This window comes from Aptenodytes patagonicus, chromosome 13, assembly GCF_965638725.1.
Source record: "Aptenodytes patagonicus chromosome 13, bAptPat1.pri.cur, whole genome shotgun sequence".
NCBI classification, from domain to species: domain Eukaryota; kingdom Metazoa; phylum Chordata; class Aves; order Sphenisciformes; family Spheniscidae; genus Aptenodytes; species Aptenodytes patagonicus.
The window spans coordinates 1905371-1923797 of record NC_134961.1 but is presented as its reverse complement, the minus strand read 5'-3'; the positions used below and the strand labels follow the sequence as shown (position 1 = coordinate 1923797).

General features: G+C 45.0%; 1 protein-coding gene across 2 annotated transcripts in view; it reads right to left on the bottom strand.

Annotated features, from left to right (window-relative positions):
* Positions 1-18427, bottom strand: part of SEC14L5 (SEC14 like lipid binding 5) — a 42833-nt gene that overhangs the window by 5705 nt on the left and 18701 nt on the right. For both annotated transcript variants that reach the window (XM_076351391.1, XM_076351392.1), the window contains exons 4-16: positions 15545-15694; positions 15286-15417; positions 13198-13326; positions 12293-12512; positions 10414-10526; positions 5353-5542; positions 4923-5011; positions 4302-4372; positions 3482-3653; positions 2648-2782; positions 2105-2242; positions 1046-1291; positions 450-628 (exon numbers count right to left, since the gene is read on the bottom strand). In XM_076351391.1, coding sequence (XP_076207506.1) covers positions 450-628; positions 1046-1291; positions 2105-2242; positions 2648-2782; positions 3482-3653; positions 4302-4372; positions 4923-5011; positions 5353-5542; positions 10414-10526; positions 12293-12512; positions 13198-13326; positions 15286-15417; positions 15545-15694 — 1964 coding nt within the window. The remainder of the gene's footprint in view (positions 1-449; positions 629-1045; positions 1292-2104; positions 2243-2647; positions 2783-3481; positions 3654-4301; positions 4373-4922; positions 5012-5352; positions 5543-10413; positions 10527-12292; positions 12513-13197; positions 13327-15285; positions 15418-15544; positions 15695-18427) is intronic.

Here is an 18427-nt window from a genome sequence, read left to right as displayed (position 1 = left end):
AAATCCTGCTGAGGCTGATGTATTCACCTGTTCAGAAAGCACTCTCCAACTCACGACCGACATCCTTCTCAAGTACCAAACGAAACACGTATGAAATAGCCCAACTGATATTCGTTAAGTTACTCCAAAAGTAACTTCTCAAGATGTTCCCAACTACGATCAAAAAACTGCTCTGTCAAAAACCTCCCCCTCTTCAGGTAGCTGTAAAGCAAGAACCGAAGCACAAATTCCACGGGTGGACATACAGCCAAGGGGTTCCTTATTACCTACAGCACTAAAGGAGATTCTTTGCGCAAAATGCCACCAAGTTTGTGTCTGTCTAACGTCTCATCAATGAAGCGCACACCCTGCGGAGGTCATTGGTACCTGGATGTTTAACTCGCACTCAGTCCCTCTCATTTGGCTTCTGTTGCAAACCGTATAGTAAATCCCCCCAGTAAATCTCCTACCTGAAGTCCTTGGATGCAAGCACCTCATAGTAGTATATAAGCTTGCATTTGTGACTGGAAACTTGCAGAGAGGCAAGAACATCATCCACCCGAGGGAGGCTAGTGCCAGAACAGGGCAGAGGGCCGTGCATTTTCCACTGGAGAATGTAAAAGCCAGGCCAGCGAGTCACATGAGATCCCTGGAAGAGAAAGGGAGTGCCATCAAGTGACTACCAGGCGTCTTAAGAAATAGATGAATGACTTGGCAAAGTCAAAAGAAACTATTGAGCTGACCACTTTGGGGAGCACACATCATTCACTTATTTTACATGCCCGAGTCACACGCCCCTGCAGTGCTACTTAAAAAAAAAAATAAATGGTTATTTTCAATTAGCTTATCAACGTGGATTATGGAATCTCTTTCCAATGGCTCAGTCTAAATTAGGACTGCAATAGCAGCCACTTTCACAGGGAATCCAGAGAATGATGACCGCAGCAACTATTCCCAAGCAATACATGATTTCCTATGCCATCAATTCCTTCTCCTCCCCACCACCAGACCATTTTGGAGTTTGCTAGGACTGTAAGATCCATGCCAGGACTCAAACACATCTGACCTGGATGCTCTCTCCTTCCCGGCAAACCAGTGGAGATTCCATACGGCTGTAATCCACCCCAAGGACCCACGTCTTATCAATTAGCTGCATATTGTCCCCAGCAGCAGAGGTACTTGGTAACGTGGCTTCTTTATGACTTGTTTCAGGAGCTCGTTTGGAGTGAAAGAGGCTGAACACCACATCTCCCTTCAGGATGTCAAAGTCCCAGGTGATGACGGATTCCCCTTCCAAAATCTCCACAACTATCTAAGAAGGGAACAGAAGGAGCACATTGTAAAGAGTCAGGTCTTCAAGATGGCAGCCAGCATCTTCCTCCCCACTCTGCAAACACGCTTTTCTCTATAATCCTTCAGTTACGCTATTGGTCTTGATTCCTAAGGAGGATATAGGCTGATTTCCACTGCCACTCCTCTGCCCCAGTAGATCTGCTCAGGCATTTTTACCTCATCTCTTCCCTGTATCAGAGTTGCTTGTAAATCATTTGCTAGTTCTAGGAAAACCTCAGCGGAACTGAAGCAAAGCATGCAGGACACAGCAAAGAGCACCTTCCGAGTGGCTGTGAACTCCAGAAGGCACTGCTGCTTTTTCAGGAGTCTAAGCAGGCCAAACCAGAGAGTTACTCATCACCAGCGAAGCTGGTAGACTGTTTTGACATTCAAGTGCTCCTTTTTCAGACATTCTCTTTTCTGATGAGCCCCATCAGGATGTTCCCAGTACATACCTTCTTATATCACCACCATTACTGTCCTAGCTATGCCACTGAAAATGGAAGCTGTACTATCAGAAGGGAAACTGAGGGAGATTTATTTCCCCAAGAAGGAGGTCCAGAAGATCAGCCCGTAGTAGAGATGAGACAAATTTATTTCTCAAATTGCAGTTCTTTATTTCCACACTTCTAGCTAGCGTTAGCCTTCCCAAGAAAGGCACAGTGCTGCTGCTGAACCATCTTGTGCTCACGCTTTGGGAGCCCTTTGTTGTTCTAGTCAGCCTTAACAAAAGGAACACATCAGTGATACCAGTTCAGCACCTCCTTCAGCCTTATGAAGTTCTGGTTTGTACCTCATGTGGAGCTCCTCTGAGGACACTCGCAGAATGATAGATAGTTTCTGTCCATAATCGGATGTGATCTGAGTTCTCTGGCTCTTCCTCTGTTTGATAAAGTGACTTGGGAACAAGTCCACCTTCTGGGACAGTACACTGGAAGAGTCAGACAAACAAATATGAGGGTTCATACTCATCTAGTGGTAAAGTATGAAGTCATCAGTACCATGAACACTTGCCTGCTGTCAGACAGAGGACGACACCCTCAGCTGGCATAAGATTTCACAGTGGGACTGAGTTTACTTGAACTACGACGATTTATCTAAGCTGCGTTTAGAGAGCTGACCTCTAACCCCCTTCTCCAGGGCAGCATCACCACTTCAGGGTGAAGTCTCCTGTGCACAAATTAACTGCGCCGTGCTCAGAGCAGTGGTATCCCAGCCAGAACAGAGGTTTAACCATCTTTCAGAAGGGAGTGGGAGGCCAGGGTGTTGAGGAGGAGGGAACTGAGGGAGCTGGCACACTGCAGATTCCACCTGCACAACAGGAAGGAAAACTCACCATGCAGTCTCCTCCCAGGAAGTCTGGGATCACGTCTTTGTTCACGTAGTCTACCAGCCCTCCTGGACCCTGGTAGTTATTCCCACTGTAAATGAGGAACTTCTGCCTTGTGTTCTCATTGATGAAGGGACTGACCTGAAATAAAAAGTGGACAGAAGACATCACTGTCACTGAGTGAACTTAGAGACAATGTTTATACCATCTTACATGGATGCTCTAGGCGCCAGACAGGAAGGCCTCATCAGCAGGAATGCAGACCAGCAGTAGTGCGGAGCTTCGCAACCCTGAAGCACTTCCCCAAAGAAAGGGGCAACAAATGGAAAGTGTACTATATCGTCGGCTCACCACATTTTGTACTTCATGTAAAATAAGTTTGCAGTCGTATATAAGTTTGCACCACATACAAACCTCACAAGAAATTTAACAAGCATGTTCTTACATTGCCAGAACAGTCAGCAGGCACCAGGCAGAACCATATTTATTACTCTTCTCTTCAGTGTCCTCCAGCATGAGATTAAAAAAAATATTTGTCTTTTCCCATCAATATGAAAACCCACCAAGTTTGGGCTACCACTGCTGCATGAGGATTTGTAGTTTAGGTCTGACATCCTGTCCTGCCCTGGTGGACGACAGCCACTAGAATCAAATGAGCTACAGGCATGCTATGGCTTGCTCTGTAGCAATGCTGTGGCCTCTTCAGGAGTTCAGCCACAAGTTACCTGGAAGTTTTTCCCTCCCTAACTCTTCGAATAAGCAGAACTTACACTGACCGGATGATTTAGCTATTTGTACATGCACGAGTGCTTATGATCCTGCAGTCCAGATTTCACCCACCAGAGTCCAGAGCACAGGAAAAACCCTGGGCGCTCGCACTATCAATAGTCTCCCCAGAGTTTCAGGGTAGTTGTCCTCTACAACCTCAATTATCCGAAGCAGGGCCTTAACTCCAGGCCGCCAAAGATGCCGCATATTTAGCCCTTCCAAGTCCACCAGACATGTCCAGGATCTAAAATAAACATGCAGAAAAAGACCTGTCAGAACTTCATTGCAAGGTAGCTGCTCAGTTTACGATCCACCAAATATTTCAGTAACACCACAGCCTGTACAGGATCTAGTGAAGCCAAAAAGGGAGACCAGCAGTTCCAATAAAAAGTAGATCTCCACTCAGGCAGCAGACAGCCTGAATCCAGTTGAGCTTTCAGGTAAAACAGACACCCAACCCTGAAGGCAAGAACATATGCTGTCAGTGTGGAAGAGGGTGAAGGTATGCAGGCCTATTGCTAAAAATAATTCAAAAATGCATTTTAAATGAAAGTGGAATCTGGCAGACAGTTTCCTGTATTAAAAAAAAAAAAAAAGAGAATTTCAAGGATCTGGATTAAAATCACCAAGATAGGAAGATTAAATTCATCTGAAATGGGACATAAAATGATGTAAGGAAGGACCAATACTTGCTTTCATATGAAGCTGCAGAATTTATCTGCATGTAAGTCCACTATATACGGTACCCCAAGCCCAGGAACAGCCCGTAACAGAGACACACTGCTGTCTGCAGTTTAACCCTAAAGACATCATCTAAAACCTTCACAGAAGCATTCTTCTCACCATGTCAGTTCAGACTCTGTAAGGATACAAGAAAACTAACTATACTAACGTGATGGGGCGGCCAAAGATGTTGGTATTTTCCTCACATCTCTTTTGTCCTTCCTCGTTAATTGACAGAACCTGAAATCAAAGACAGTACAGACTAGGATTAGCCTGAGTATGACTGAGAAACCAGGATAGCCCAGAGATCTTATTTCAAAAAATACAGAACCCAGAAATATATCGGTTTGAGAACTTGCAGTGTGCAAAACAGAGAATAAGAGTCTATGTGGAAGAAGAAAAAAAAAAAAAGGCTTCTCTACTGAAAAGTTGTGCTGACATTACAAGGTACAGATACTGAAAATCTAAGATGAAATATAAGAATCTCATGATCAAATGTTACTAGCTGAGCTGCATGAAAAGGCCATGGAAAGCTTACAGCTAGACTGCACATTATCAGAAGACATCTTTCTGGCCAATTCATACCATTGCAAAAGCTTCACTTCTGTCTCTGCAGGAAGACAGAGAAGCTGTGCCGTGCCAAAGTCACTAAGCCAACTTTGAGTTGCCAGCCATGAAACACCGGAATTATTTATGTCAGGCAGATAGATTCCTGCTGCACTATAACAAGACTTCTAAACACCCCAAGGGAAATAGAGTTCCTCAGGTGAGAAATGAAAGTACAACTTACATGTCGCAGCAGTGATTCCTCTCCCAGAGCTTTCACCAAACCTTTTGTGTCCATCTGGCCAAGACGAAGGATGTAGAGTGGTCGTCCATCTGCAAAACAAACATAAGGGTTTAAAGAGGGAAGTACTCTAGTCTCCCAGGCTATCACTAGTACCTTTTATAAAAGCCACATTAAGTATTTGAAAAGGATAAAAATCATACCCAAAGGCAACCTTATCAAACAGATGCTGCTTTGCACTAGCTCCACTCTGCCTGACCTGTGCAGAGAAAATAACAAAACTACAGCAAAACAGAGTGGCTGTTTACAGGTGCTGAACTGCTTTGTTAATGTTTAAAGTGTCAATACAACTTTCTCCAAAAAACCCAGGTTACTTTTGAGGTCCTATAATGCAAACCGTGCTGTAGCATCAATATAAGGGGCAGCTTCTAACCTTTGTCTTGATAATGCCATCCTCCAGTGTAGTATTCGTCTAAGAGGGCTGGGGGCCTCCATGACTGTAGGATGTAATCCACCTGGTACTGCTTTCGCCAAGACAGTGACTGACAGAGCATTTCTCGAGCTTTGTCGATGTTGAAGTCACGAGCCCGCAGAAATCGAAGGATATGTTCGTCTTTGGGGATCTGAGAGAAGAGAAAGTCTGAGGATCAGGACTGGAATGTTACCGGTACCACTGCTCCATAAAGCCTGCAGAGCATGCACCAGTTCTTAATCTCTTAGAACTAAGATAACAAATATTAAACCTACATTCCTTCTCCCTCCCTCCTTAACTAATCCAGCTGAATGCAGCAGATGGTGCTAGGAGCACAAAAGAAGTGACCAATTCATGCCTCTGAGAGATATGGGCTTGATATTTATCCGAGTATTGCACGTGCACAGGCACAGCCTGTGAGAAGCCTTTCACTGATGCAATTGCCAGAAGCCCCAGCAAACTCTGGGCTGGCTAAAGTTTCCCTCAGCTAGCTATCCACAAGGACAAACAAAATACTGAATGAAAGTAATACAGCTGCAAGCTTACCTCCCCGTAGGGCAAATCAGCAAAGGATGGAAAGCATCCATAGGTAACACATGAACCAAGTTAAGCACTCGCTATTTGGAGGGGGATCATGACTGTACAGTCTTTGAATGATTACCCACTAGCACCAACTTCAGCTCGTGCGCAGGCCCTTCTGCGTTGCTGTTGACCACGTTCCCCTGGTGGTGTTTGAACAGGAAAGCTTTTGAGTTCTTCCACAGGCTTCCCTGCCCCACCACATCATACTAGCTCTTGACAAAACAGATCAACCAAAACTATAATATACCCTCTCTCTCTCACTCATCCCAACACTTTCTATCAGTAATTCTAGCACCACAGGCACAAAAATCTTCTCAAACCAAGTCTGTAGAATGGCTTATTCCAATCTCCTTCCAAATCTCCTATGTTCCCTTTAGCTGAAAATCAAAGAAAAATTGCCAGTAATACTAAACAGCAGGAATCACCCACAACCCTGATAGATTCCACAGAAGTGCCAAATTTGACTAAAAGTCTGTCAGTTGCCAAAACAACTGGATGACAGCTGCATATGCTGTTGATTCCTCAGTCCCTTCACCCCAACTCCCCCAAAAGCCTTCGACCTCATTTGCTACATCAAGCTTCCATTAAAAATTCAAGTTCTGTCGAGCAGGGATAGTCTCCTCCAGAGTGTCTGTACTGTGCTTAGCACAAGTCAAGCAATCTAAGCTCTGCTGTAGGACAAAAAAAGCACATGTTCAGGAGTCAAAGCTCTTTTGTTTGTTCACTGACATGCTCATGAAAACAGAAAGCAGGGAAGAAAGCAAAGCCGCCAGCAGTGTCAGGCTGGGAGCAATCTCAGTTTCACAAGCTGGTGTGAAGCTGCAAGAGATATTAAGAATTGATTCCACATAAAGAAAGAGTTCAGGCAGCCTAAAGCCAAGCCTAGACGCACCTGAAGAGGAGATGGGAGATTAATGCTGTTCAGCACATTCTGACACTTTGCAAATACTGCATTTGTATGTCACAGAAAGGAAAGGGCAGCCTTCCCAAACAGGATCTCAGGTGTATTTAGAAGAATGCCACCAAAATTTTCTGCGTCGTAGCAAGATTAAAGACAGCAGAATTTTCATCAGATGATGTACATTTGCGTTTCTGCTGCTCAGAGGAAGCTGTTGTTCACAAGACAACAGACAAAACCCACAAACGTCTACAACAGCCCCTGGATCTCCTGTAAGTTGTGGGAGAGGGGATGGCTGTTAGAAGGTTTTGCTACTTTTAATATTTCAAAGCTATGCTGTACATAGCTACAGGTAAGAGGCAAGTTCAGTGCTTCTGTTTGGACCAAAGGCGGGGAGCTCTAAGGGGACTTACTCCACTCTGAGTGGAATTAGTCTCTTCATTATCTTTGTCCAACCAAAGCAGTAACTGCCATATGCAAGAAAATGAAGTTTTAATTTCAGCCTGTTTTTCTATTTATTAATGAAACTACATGTACTGTTCTACATGGTGCAAAGCCATTGATTACTAGCTTTAAGTATCTGCAATTTTAACACCATTTGAAGTTTTCTTTAAAGCAATGATACATCTGATTAGAAAGAATAATGTCTGGTTTGGAAGGAACAGGGAATGGATAGTGAAATTCCTGTGATAGTGAAATAGGATGAAGAGGACAAAAATAAGAAGGGACAGTTTCCAAGAAACAGGAGATCTACAAATATTTTTTTGACAGAGGAATAAGGACATCCCTGCTCCGAATTAGAAGAACAGACTGTCACAGCAAGGTAACAGCCTCACCAGAGAAAACTCAAGTCGTGTAGGACAAGTTCCTGGTTTTGTATTATTCTGACAGGCAATTAAGAGAAGCAAACAGGTGAATAGTAAGGGGATTTAGGATGAAGTTTCAACAGCCAGCACCATCCTTCCTACTTGTTCAAGACCGTGTAGGGAACAGAGCTCACAAAGCCTACACAAAGGGTCCAGGGCAGCTCCCAGCTGTCACTAAGAGCGCTCGGCAGTCAGCTCTACCTTGCCAAGGTACCTAGACACAGCAAGCAGCTGTCAGGAAGCACGAGGGCTTGCACACGCTCACAGAGCTCCAAGCACCCAAGAGGCACTTGTTTCACTTTTTCTCATGTGCTGGCACTTTTACCTTCTCCAGCTTCCATTCCCCAGCCTCTGACTAGGAGGGGGGAAAACAGCCACCCATGGAACAAAACAAGCAAACATTTGGAATGTGCTTCTTCCACCTGAAACCGAGACCCTTGCAGATCACACGTGGATACAGTCTCACTGTTTTACTCTCATCTAGGGCTCGTTTTCAGCTGGATACCCAATAGCTGAGATATCTCCTACCACACAGAAGTACACACTGTTTTACTGGACAGATCTGAAAAGCTTCACGTCCTGTATTTCAGAGCATAACTATACCTGGGAATTCATCCCTGCCCCCTTTGTTCTGTGTCTGCTTGTTGCCAAGCCCCTTTTATCTGACAGGAGGTTGAATCAGGGGAGACAGGGATCACAAGCAATATTTAGTAGAGCAAGTTTTGTTAGTTAATCTGTTGTTATTAGCAGGTAACCATTCACACAGTTCACTCACACATACTCAGTTACCTGGTTAGTTGGGAGGCCAGCCCCAGCTGTTTACTCGGAGGCAGAGCATCATAGTGACATGATAGCAGCTTGCAGGTAGGTGTTCAGACAGTCCTTCAAGGGGTCCTTTGTTCCATCGGGGGTATATATATTCCTGTAGTCTCTACCTGCCTCTAGCAGCCACCACACTCTTGGACACGGTCCAAGTTATACAACCTGTTGATGCTACCGTATGCCCAGTGGCCTTGGACAGATTTGGCAGGTGGTTGGTGTTCCGAATTTATCAGCTCTTGCAGATTCAACAGTGTTGTTAGCCTCTGGAGCTTATCAGCTGCTGGGAGACTTTCACACACTACCTCGACACATACTGTTCTTCTCTTCAGCCTGCGGTTTTCTGGTAACTGTTTCTCCATCCACATTCATAGGTACCAACAAAACCCACGTGCACACTCGCACAGAAGGGGACTTCTTCACAAGTTCAGTATCAACAGAACTATAGCACTAAATCTTTGTTACATTTTATTTCTACATGGGTGATACACATTAGTTTTTCCAAGAAAAAAATAGGGGTTTAAAAATCATCTTTAAACTCCTTATACTCAGACAAGACATGCGCGCTCTCAGCTCTGAGAAAGATACAGCAAGGCATGCAGAAAGTACTGGCAAAGCTCCTTGCAAACAGCAGCCTCTTTTGGAAAGGCCAGTTAAAAGAAAAAAAAAAAATCCTCCAAAGCCCATGAATGCAGGGAGTACCTCCTAACTCATTCTGTATGACTGACTGAGCAGTTAGTTTCTAAACCAGGAAGCCTTATCTAGCTGTACTCTGTTTTCAAGGGAGATCACTTGCTCCAACCATCTTTCTCCTGTTCTCCCCTCTTCCTAAGCACTCTTTATCTACCCAGCCCACCCAATTACTCTGTTGCTATCCTTGGTCCTTCCTTCCTTCCCACCCAATCTCTCTCCATCAGGAAATCTGGAGTTGGATCCCTCTAGAGGCATTCAAGCTGCCCTGAGTCTTCTATTTTCTCAGCCACATACCACCTACCCTCTTGGCCTAATATAGAGACTCCCCTTCAACCAGGAGGAGCCCAAGCAGGTGCTGAATGCTACAGCAGAGCAGAGATACATCTAGCCCACAGTACCCGTGTTGCTTTTCAGGGAAAAGTGTTTCCATCTATACTAGCTGGCCAACTCCAGCTGTACTTGCCCCGATCTAGTGCCCTCAGCTCCTCTATTTTGGAGGCTTACACAATGTACCTCACACCATAAGGTGAGACTGTCTCTACTTCCCGAATCCTGCGTGGTTTTGAAATAATACATTTTGATAAAGGAGATTAAAACAAGAACAGAATGAATTTTCGTCAAAAGAATTCAGCCCTTGGCTGTACAAGCTTACACAACCTGCCTGACGTAACACACACAGCACACTGCTGATGCACAGCAGCTGAGAGCTTGGTGCTACCGACTGCCTCTCTGCTGAGCAGCATCTGCCCAGAGATGGGGGACGCACCATCAGTGCGGCTAACCATTTCTCCCACCCCACCCTGCAGGTCTCAGGAAACAAAACCCGTCCAGACAGGCCGGTCTGGGCCACCAAGCCCCGGTCAACGCCTACTCTAAGTACGCAGCAAATGCACTATGCTTGGGGACCACGGAGTAGCCTTTTCAATACTGACAGGACTGAACTGGGCAATGCAGGTGCAGCCTGCGATACTGTTGAATCCTGCTGTGGGGTCTCACAGACCATTCTCCGTGCCTGGCCTTTTACCTAACCTTGCCAAAACAGTTGGGTCTCAACACACGAATTGTCTGTGACCCTGAGTTTTATTGTGGGGTTGAAGGCACACAAGCTATGAGAACAACTGCGTTCAGGCTTGCAAAGGGGTGCTCTCTGCCTCACCTACCCACCTTGCCTTTGTGCGTTTCTTGAAGCCACTGGCGAAGGCGGATCAAGCAACTCTCTTGCATTGGAGTCAGCTGGCCCAGATATCGCTCAATGTAATCAGCATCCAATTTGTCAGCTGGAGAAAAAAAAAAAGAACAATTCAGAGGAGACTTGGCATAGCCAGAAAGGAGACGCGCAGTTATTTCTACACCTCAGGTTACTTACGATTTACACTGGAAGAGCGCAGAAGCCCTCATTTTAGCTGCCTGGGGGAAAAAAGTGAGTGATATTCTCACGGTGATTAGGGCATAAGGACACAGACAGCTTGTAAGCTATCAAAGCTAGATCACTCTGCCTGCCTCTTAGAACACTAGTATTTCATTCAACCCTGAACTGCTCCTGCAGGAGCTTTAAAAAAAAAAAAAACAAAAACCACAAAAACAGGAGCTCTGGCACTCATCTCATTAACCACTCCAAGATCTGGGTACTTAAATCCTCTGGTGTCCTAAAGATCTCACGCACAAGAGGCTAAAAAGCAGATAGCTGAAAACGGCAATGTTATTCTGCTTACGGACACCAGAGGGAAAGGGAGAATAACACTACCATTTCTGACAGCAAGGGAGATTTTTGGCATGAGAAGTCCTGTGCATACCAGCAGCTCGAGGTCCCTCCAGATCAGAGACAAAGGACAAGGGGCTTGAGTCTGCCAGCATTCAGAGATAGAAGCAGATGTGCCATCTGAGGCTTGTATGTGCAGGTGCCAGCAAGGAGAACGTGGTACCCAAAGGGGAGCAGCACAGGCCAGTAGCTGTGCTGGAGGCGGGCAGGCACACGAGGAGGAGGGCTGGGAGGAGGACCTCTGAGCTAGCTCTTCATCAGGCAGGATTTTTTTTTCAGCAGATACCATTAACTACAGAATAAGGCCTGGACACCCACAGGATATGCTTTTGCTGACTGATAATACAGAAATTATATTTGATAAGTGCTACGCCCCCACCGAATCCACAGAGCTAGCAAGCTGGGGAGCAGTCCCAGGGAAGCTAATCACTTCCTAAACATGAATATAAGCAGAAAAATAAGAGCTACTCTCCTCTTCTGCTAGATGGGATCTGCCACTCTTAGATTAACTTTAATCTCAAAGCACATGAACATTTCTTATAATCAGCTCCTCTGTGGATTTCGGTCCTTTTTCCAGATGGATTCCAACACAGAGAAGCTACCAGAGAAGGTCTGGTGAGACCAGAACCATTGACAGTTCCGAATTCCAAGCTTTTTCCCTAATTACACTCAGCAAAACAAGTGCTGTCTCTCCTTCTGAGGAATGACAACTCCTATTTCTAATACCACAGCTCTAAATTAAAAGGCCCCTTCTATTTCTTTTTGTCAGAGAAGAATTTTATGTAGTTTAGAAGATATCATCAGATCAACACGCAGAAAGATAAAGTCCGATTCAGGCATTTTGTGAGAGAAATGCATTAGGTAACATTCTGCAAGTTTGTCTTGGCTTGATATGGAGGCAAAAACCATCCAAACCCATCCCCAAGAACATTAATTTTGAAACAGCCAAAATATTTCATTATAATTCAGTTATAGCGTACTCAAGATACCTTTAAGTTTCTCCAATTTAAAGTATAAAATACCTTAAAGGTCAGATCAAAACTAAGTTTTTTTTCTAAGCTCAAACAAAAACATACTGCCTGCACAGTTTTTCTTGGCTTTTCAGTTTTGGGAAAAAAAAGTTCCATTGTTTGTGTTTTCCTTGAAGAAAGAAAATAACTTTCCCACCTCTCCACCCACAATCCAGAAGAAAAACCTCATGCCAAAAAAATAAAAATAAACTCAGTCAGTGCTACTCAAGGCATTTAAATTGCCAGCAGCTGCTACTGCCTGGACAGTGCATACCATCAGGGCTGACAGCCTCTGCTGGAGGGCAGGAGCTGCCAGTTTGCTCTTTGGTAGTTCCACGAGCCCCAGACTCAAGCAGTCCGTCATCAGCATCGTGTCCAACAGCTGGGCTTCGCTCATCCTTCTGTCCGCACACTGGGGGAGGTGTCCAGCGGGGGATGAATGTGATCCCTTGGGAGATCAACTCCTTCAGGTAGTGTTCAATCACTTCCTTGCCCTGAAGGGGAAAACTCTCATCAGGAAAAAACAGTCTCATCTCCCCAAAACCAGAAAGGTGCAGAAGAGAGTTCTCCTCAGGACAGATGACTAATGGTGTTAGAGATAAACAGAAGGGAAATAGTTGTCTCCTTCCATCTGCATGACCCCGTTGGAAAAATTTCAGTATAATTCACCATTTGTATGGTGCTTTCATAACACTGGCCAGGCAAATTCCAATGCTATGGATGCAGCTACCTTTATAATGCTTTTATCCCATTCTCCTGCTCCCAAACAATCAGTTAGCTGCCCTGTTCCTCTGCAGCCCAGGGGAAAAGGCCACCAAAAGGAAGTGCCTCTGCCCAAGCTACTGGAGAGACAGGGTGCTGATTTTTACCCAGAACTTTCTCTTCCTGCATGAGAACAGTGTCCTCAGTGTCTGAGGAGCCTGGCACCCACAGCATCTACTGCGATCCTCCTCTGGTACAGCCTGCTCCCTCCCCTGCACACACACATTCCAGTGAGCAGATTGTTTTTGCTCATTGCACACTGGCTTTTTCTTCTTTTGCCCTACTGAGGGATTTCAGAGACATATGCGAGTGTATAAAACTATAGTGGGTCTATTTTACAGAAAAGAAAATAGAGGCACACTGAGAGCAGGCATTTGATTTTCTTATTTTTACGGCCCAAAGGGAAGCCCATCTTACCCGCTTGATGTTTGAGGTGTACTGCTTCATAGCAATTTTTTCCACTGTGCTTTCAAAGCCAAAAAATGACTTGATGTCGAGAGATGCAGACTGTTCAAAGCAAGTCCACTCTTCATTTTCAGGGTGAACCTAAGCCCAAAGATACAAGTACAGTTGGATGGTAGCAGATAGTTCACATTATGGCAGGGCCCTTGCCCCTGGTGCCAAACTGGCTATTTAATCTCCAGAGCTACAGAGTAAGGGGGCAGAAGAGGCTTCCTATGAGGCACCGACAGACCCACATTTAACAGTCAGTTTAATTCTCCCAGAGTAATAGAAGCACATCATGAACTGGACATATGTACGTTTGTGGTTAACCCAGCATTCTTCACATGCACAAGGAAATCAAGATTAAAACCCATCTCTGCCCCAGCAGACCTGAACAGTAATACTCATAGCAGAAGTTGCACTAAAATAGTGGTGAGACTGCCCACTTGAAACCATCATGTCAAGATCTCCTTACGGAAAGACAGGGATGGCCTCTCAGAACACTCAATTAAAAACCCCTACATCTGCAAAGCAAGAAAAATGCAAAACAGGTTTTTTTCTAGTTTTGGATAGGAAACTCGGCCACTAATGTCAGTCTTCCCCCCAAAACACAGGAGACATGGCAGAGCAGGGAGTTTTCCCGCTGTCAGTTCAATATCCACCTTTCCTTTCTAGCCATTTCCCCTCATAGTTACTCTCTATACGGTAAAAACCTACACCATCTTTTCCTCTTTTAAACTTAACCCTTTTCTGAGAGGGCTCCGCCTTTTCTCTGTAGGTGCTGCTGTTCACAAACTGACATGAAAGAAAAAAATTCCAGCCCACACACAAAGATACGAGCTCTATAAAGGGCACAAATTCCCCCAGGGGAGATATTAAGTAACTGCAAGATCAGGATCATATTTCTCCAAGTTGCTTCAGAGAACACTGCAGAAAAGGAAAGATGAGAATAAACCTGTTTCCGGTGCACTCTGGCAGGGAAAAGGGAACTGGTAAAAATAGAGCAGGGAACCATCTTGAGGATGCAGACTAGCTCCCGCTCTGTTCCAGGAAAAGCGTTCCCCTCAAAGCCCAGCTGCTGACGTTTCCTTCCGAAAGACACGAGCCGGAGGCAACACAGCCAAAATCAGCAAGTGTAACAATGTCTGAGCAATTGCAGAGTTGACCTGAGAGCGTTTCAGATCTGTCAATGCCTTTCACAATGATGGAAGTTTGGTTTATTGCAGTTTTTAAGAAGCCCCACGTAGCCACCAAGTGATCTCTGGCTCAGGAGACACCCTCACGATCCAAAATGTTAATAGATTTTCAACTCTTTGTCTTGCTTGGAAACTGAAGCTACTTACAGTTTGCTTACTCCCAAGAAGCTGAGCTGTGGCCAGCTGCCAAAAGGGCAGGTAAGTAACAGGATCTCGACTTTTGTTTAGGGAACAAAAAGCAGTATCTGATTGCTTCCAGAAACAGATGAAGCTATTTAATGGTGACTGAGCCCTAATGGCACAATTACAATGAAATGGCACACTGTTGCTGAAGACACAGCCACAAAATGAGACATCCCAGGCCACAAATAAGGCTCAAGACCTTTCTCCAAATATTAGAGCATGAAGATCATGACAAGATGCTAAAACTTTCACTTATTTGTGGGCAAAATTAATTGCCAGACTTTCCTCTGCCCTCATCATCATAGACATTAAGGATTTCCTTCTAAATATCCAGATCTAAATATATGCCGAAGCTCCAGATGTTTTTATTAACTTGAACTTCCACCCAAAAGAAACTCAGGGAATATTGTCAGTTCTGGAGCACCAACTGTGTTTTCTACTCTCTCCCTAGGGCCTAACACTCCAATCAGAGAATCACAGTCAACCGAAAAAAGTTTTTCAAGCCCTACGAAAGCACTGGAAAAAGCCCGCACCCTAAGACCCAACGGCCTTCCAGTCTAAGAGTATCTCATCATATTATGCGACAGTCCAGTGTCCAAATTCGTTCAAGCAACTTCACCCTGTATGTTAGCACATGGCTTTCAACACTTCCTTCACAGACAAGTAGAAACAAGGCACTTACTGAGTAGCTACACGTCTCAAGGACGACAACACGGTTGGCAAAAGTCTCATTGCGGGCTTCAATGCGGAGAGTTCGCTCTTTCCAGTTCACCGTGTTTTTCTGGATGAAGAAAACATACTCTACCCCTGCAATCTGAGTAGGATGACGAACCAAAAGGAGGTGCAGAAAAAGAGAGAGAGAAAGAGTAACTTTAGGAGCCTTTATCTATCTAAGCCAGCCAACAAAATCCAGGACCATCTGCGCCCTGGGTTCCACTTGCCTTCTTTAGCAGCCTGGGAGCATCCACGTTCAGTTTGCAGCTCCGTTCAATGATATGTACAGCTCCGTCATCACTCCGGGATTCATGCAGGATTTCACTCCCCAGGAAGACTGGGATCTCTGGACATGTAGGAAAGCGCTTTTCATATGCCTGGAAGTGAAAACAAAACAAATTTCAGCTTCTGACTAGATCAACTTTAACTCTTTCTGAATTAATTATTTTCCTTCCAGCAAGAGTCGAACAAAACAGATGCCCTTCACCTCTGAGAAAAGGGGAGCCAACGCAGGGGTTGAAGTTAAAGCAAAATAATTATAAACAGAGCTGGCATCCGCTCATGTCAGTCATCAAGCTAAGCAGGTCTTAACACATGAAGTAGAAATAAAAGCCTGTTGTTAAAGAGCACTGGGAAGGGACTCATAATAACTTGAACATCAGGAACCTAATCTTTAGCTAGCAAAAGCAAGCACAGCTCTGCTGATTTCTGCTAGCTAAAGACTTGACCCAGAGATAATAAAATTCGTCAGACATATTGCCTGTATGAAGCAGCTAGTTAAAAATATTGAATACTCCTGTGCCTTAAAAATGTGACGTGTCAAACAGTTCCGGTTGTCCTAGACTACCAAGGGTAAGACCACAAATAACTAGCTACTCACTTTGCCTTGATTTATCCATTTCTAAAACAATTCTCTCCTGGTTCCGAAATCTTCCCTCTTTTAATTAACCCACATCCCTCTGAAAAGCCTTTTATCCAAAGCTTCTTTACCAGCTCTAGCAAAAATCCAGCTTTCCATGGCACTTGCAGCAAACAAAGTTAACTTGCATAAATGCTGCCTACTGTTGCTCCTCTTTCCCTAGCTTCTCCATCTCTCATTATATTGCAAGATCTTTGCAGGATGGAATATTTTCTGGAAAATGGCTTGCACATTGGGATGCTATTGTAAATATGTAACTGAAGCAACACTAGCACAAGCTGCACAAGAAGCTCAGGATTCAACTACAGCTGTGACAGGAGGAGAACCTGTGCTCTTCCCACTGTGCTCTCAGAGAGCTACACCGTTTTGGTCATAAGATTTTTTTGCTATCATCCCACAGACGAGCCTAACCTCTATGAATTGCTGCCATCTTCCCGTCTTCCATAAGACACAATCATTTTACACAGCACATAGTTCTCTCACGAGTATTTATATTTTTATCTACCACAGAAGAAAATATTAATGTGATAACAATTGAGATCAGCTCAGTTGTCAGCACATGCACAGCGCCATGGGCATGCTCAGGGGTGGCTGCATTCTCCATTACCACAGCAGTTCAAAGGCTGGTTGCCCCTGTACGTATTCATGTAGGCTGGTGCTGTGAATCATACCTGCTCCTAAAATAGCTCAGGCACTTAAGGACACATTCCGTATCTCCTGCTCCTAGGCCTCCAAACGGAACAGAAGTTATTTCAGATTATCGTATTGCTCTAGCATCAGGAGGAAAGCGCAAGCAGACTACCAGCTGGAGTTCTGGCCATGAATGAAGTGCACAGGTCTTTAAATCATCCTCTCCAAGTCACTGAGTCATGTTCTGCTTGCTTTGCCACGTTTCTTGGAGAACTTTCCCCATATCTGTGAGGCCTCTACCTGTGCTTTTCTCTCCTGATCACAACTAAAACATTTTAGATAAATATAAAGCTTCCCATGGCAAGTGACTGTTTCCAACACCCATCCACCTGGCTCCATACCACAAAAGCAGACTCATTGCTTTAAGACACTTAATTTGTTATGATGGAAATTCACAGATGGCTGTCAGGCACTGCCACAGGATGCTTCCAGCTATCCACTCCTGGTATACCACGCTTTCCTCAAGGGTCACAGAACATAAGGGGTGCATCCCTTATTACCCACTCTCTGGTATCTGCAGTTGCCAGCACATTAATCTCCTCAGGCAGAGTTAATACTTCCTACTTGTGCCTCCACCTGCCCTCTCCCAATCCTCCAGACTCCAAACCACCATCTAGTGCTATCTTGAGGTCAAAGCCTTTACCCTCTTCTCCCTTGGTAATCTTTTCTATTCTAGCATGCACAAGCAAGAGTCTCTCCAGGCCACCCAGACCACCCACTTAGTTACTAGGCTCAGCATTCAGGCAGTGAAAGCTGTGAACACCTTTGTAGGCCACTGGAATACCTGAACATTTAGCACCTATTTTTCAGCTGTTTGTCCCATGCCACTCCTTACGCATGCCCTTATCACACTTGCAAAAAGTGTAACTGAAAACCCTACCCTAAACGAAGGCCACCCCAGTTAATCCCATGACTTCAGAAAGCAGCAGCTAGTGCAGAGGCTAGACAACACCTTGAGTGTCAGAAGATTACATGAGAACAGTAGTAGGATTGTCCATAGGCTTGACAGCAAATCACAAGTCCACCTAAATACCCCTAAAATCCCACACCTCTGTTCCTGCAAGGAGTGCCAGACCCTCCTCACTCTCAGCTACGCAGCACCGTATCCCTTGCTGCCTGATCTCAGGCATGCTCTCCACCGCCTCGGCTCACAGCTCCAGGCAAGCAGGTAACACCGTACATCCCCAGGCTCCACGTTCAACGAGCAAGGACTAACCGTAGGAAGCAAAGGCTGAGCCAGCACCATCTGTTTCTCTGGGTCAGGATTAGGGCTGGCCAAGGATTTCTTGCCCCGAGTACTCATGATTTCCCACAAATTTAAGAGGTGCAAAGCAGCTGCGCCATGAACATTTGAGGGAGTTTGCAGAGAAACAAGAGCTGTTCTACTAGTACAGCGAAGGATCAAAGCACAGATACCCTCCAAAGGCCTCACTTCAACAGCTTCACCAGGAGTACTGAGCTGTACATGCCTCCTCGCCACTGAAAGACTATAATGGCCAAT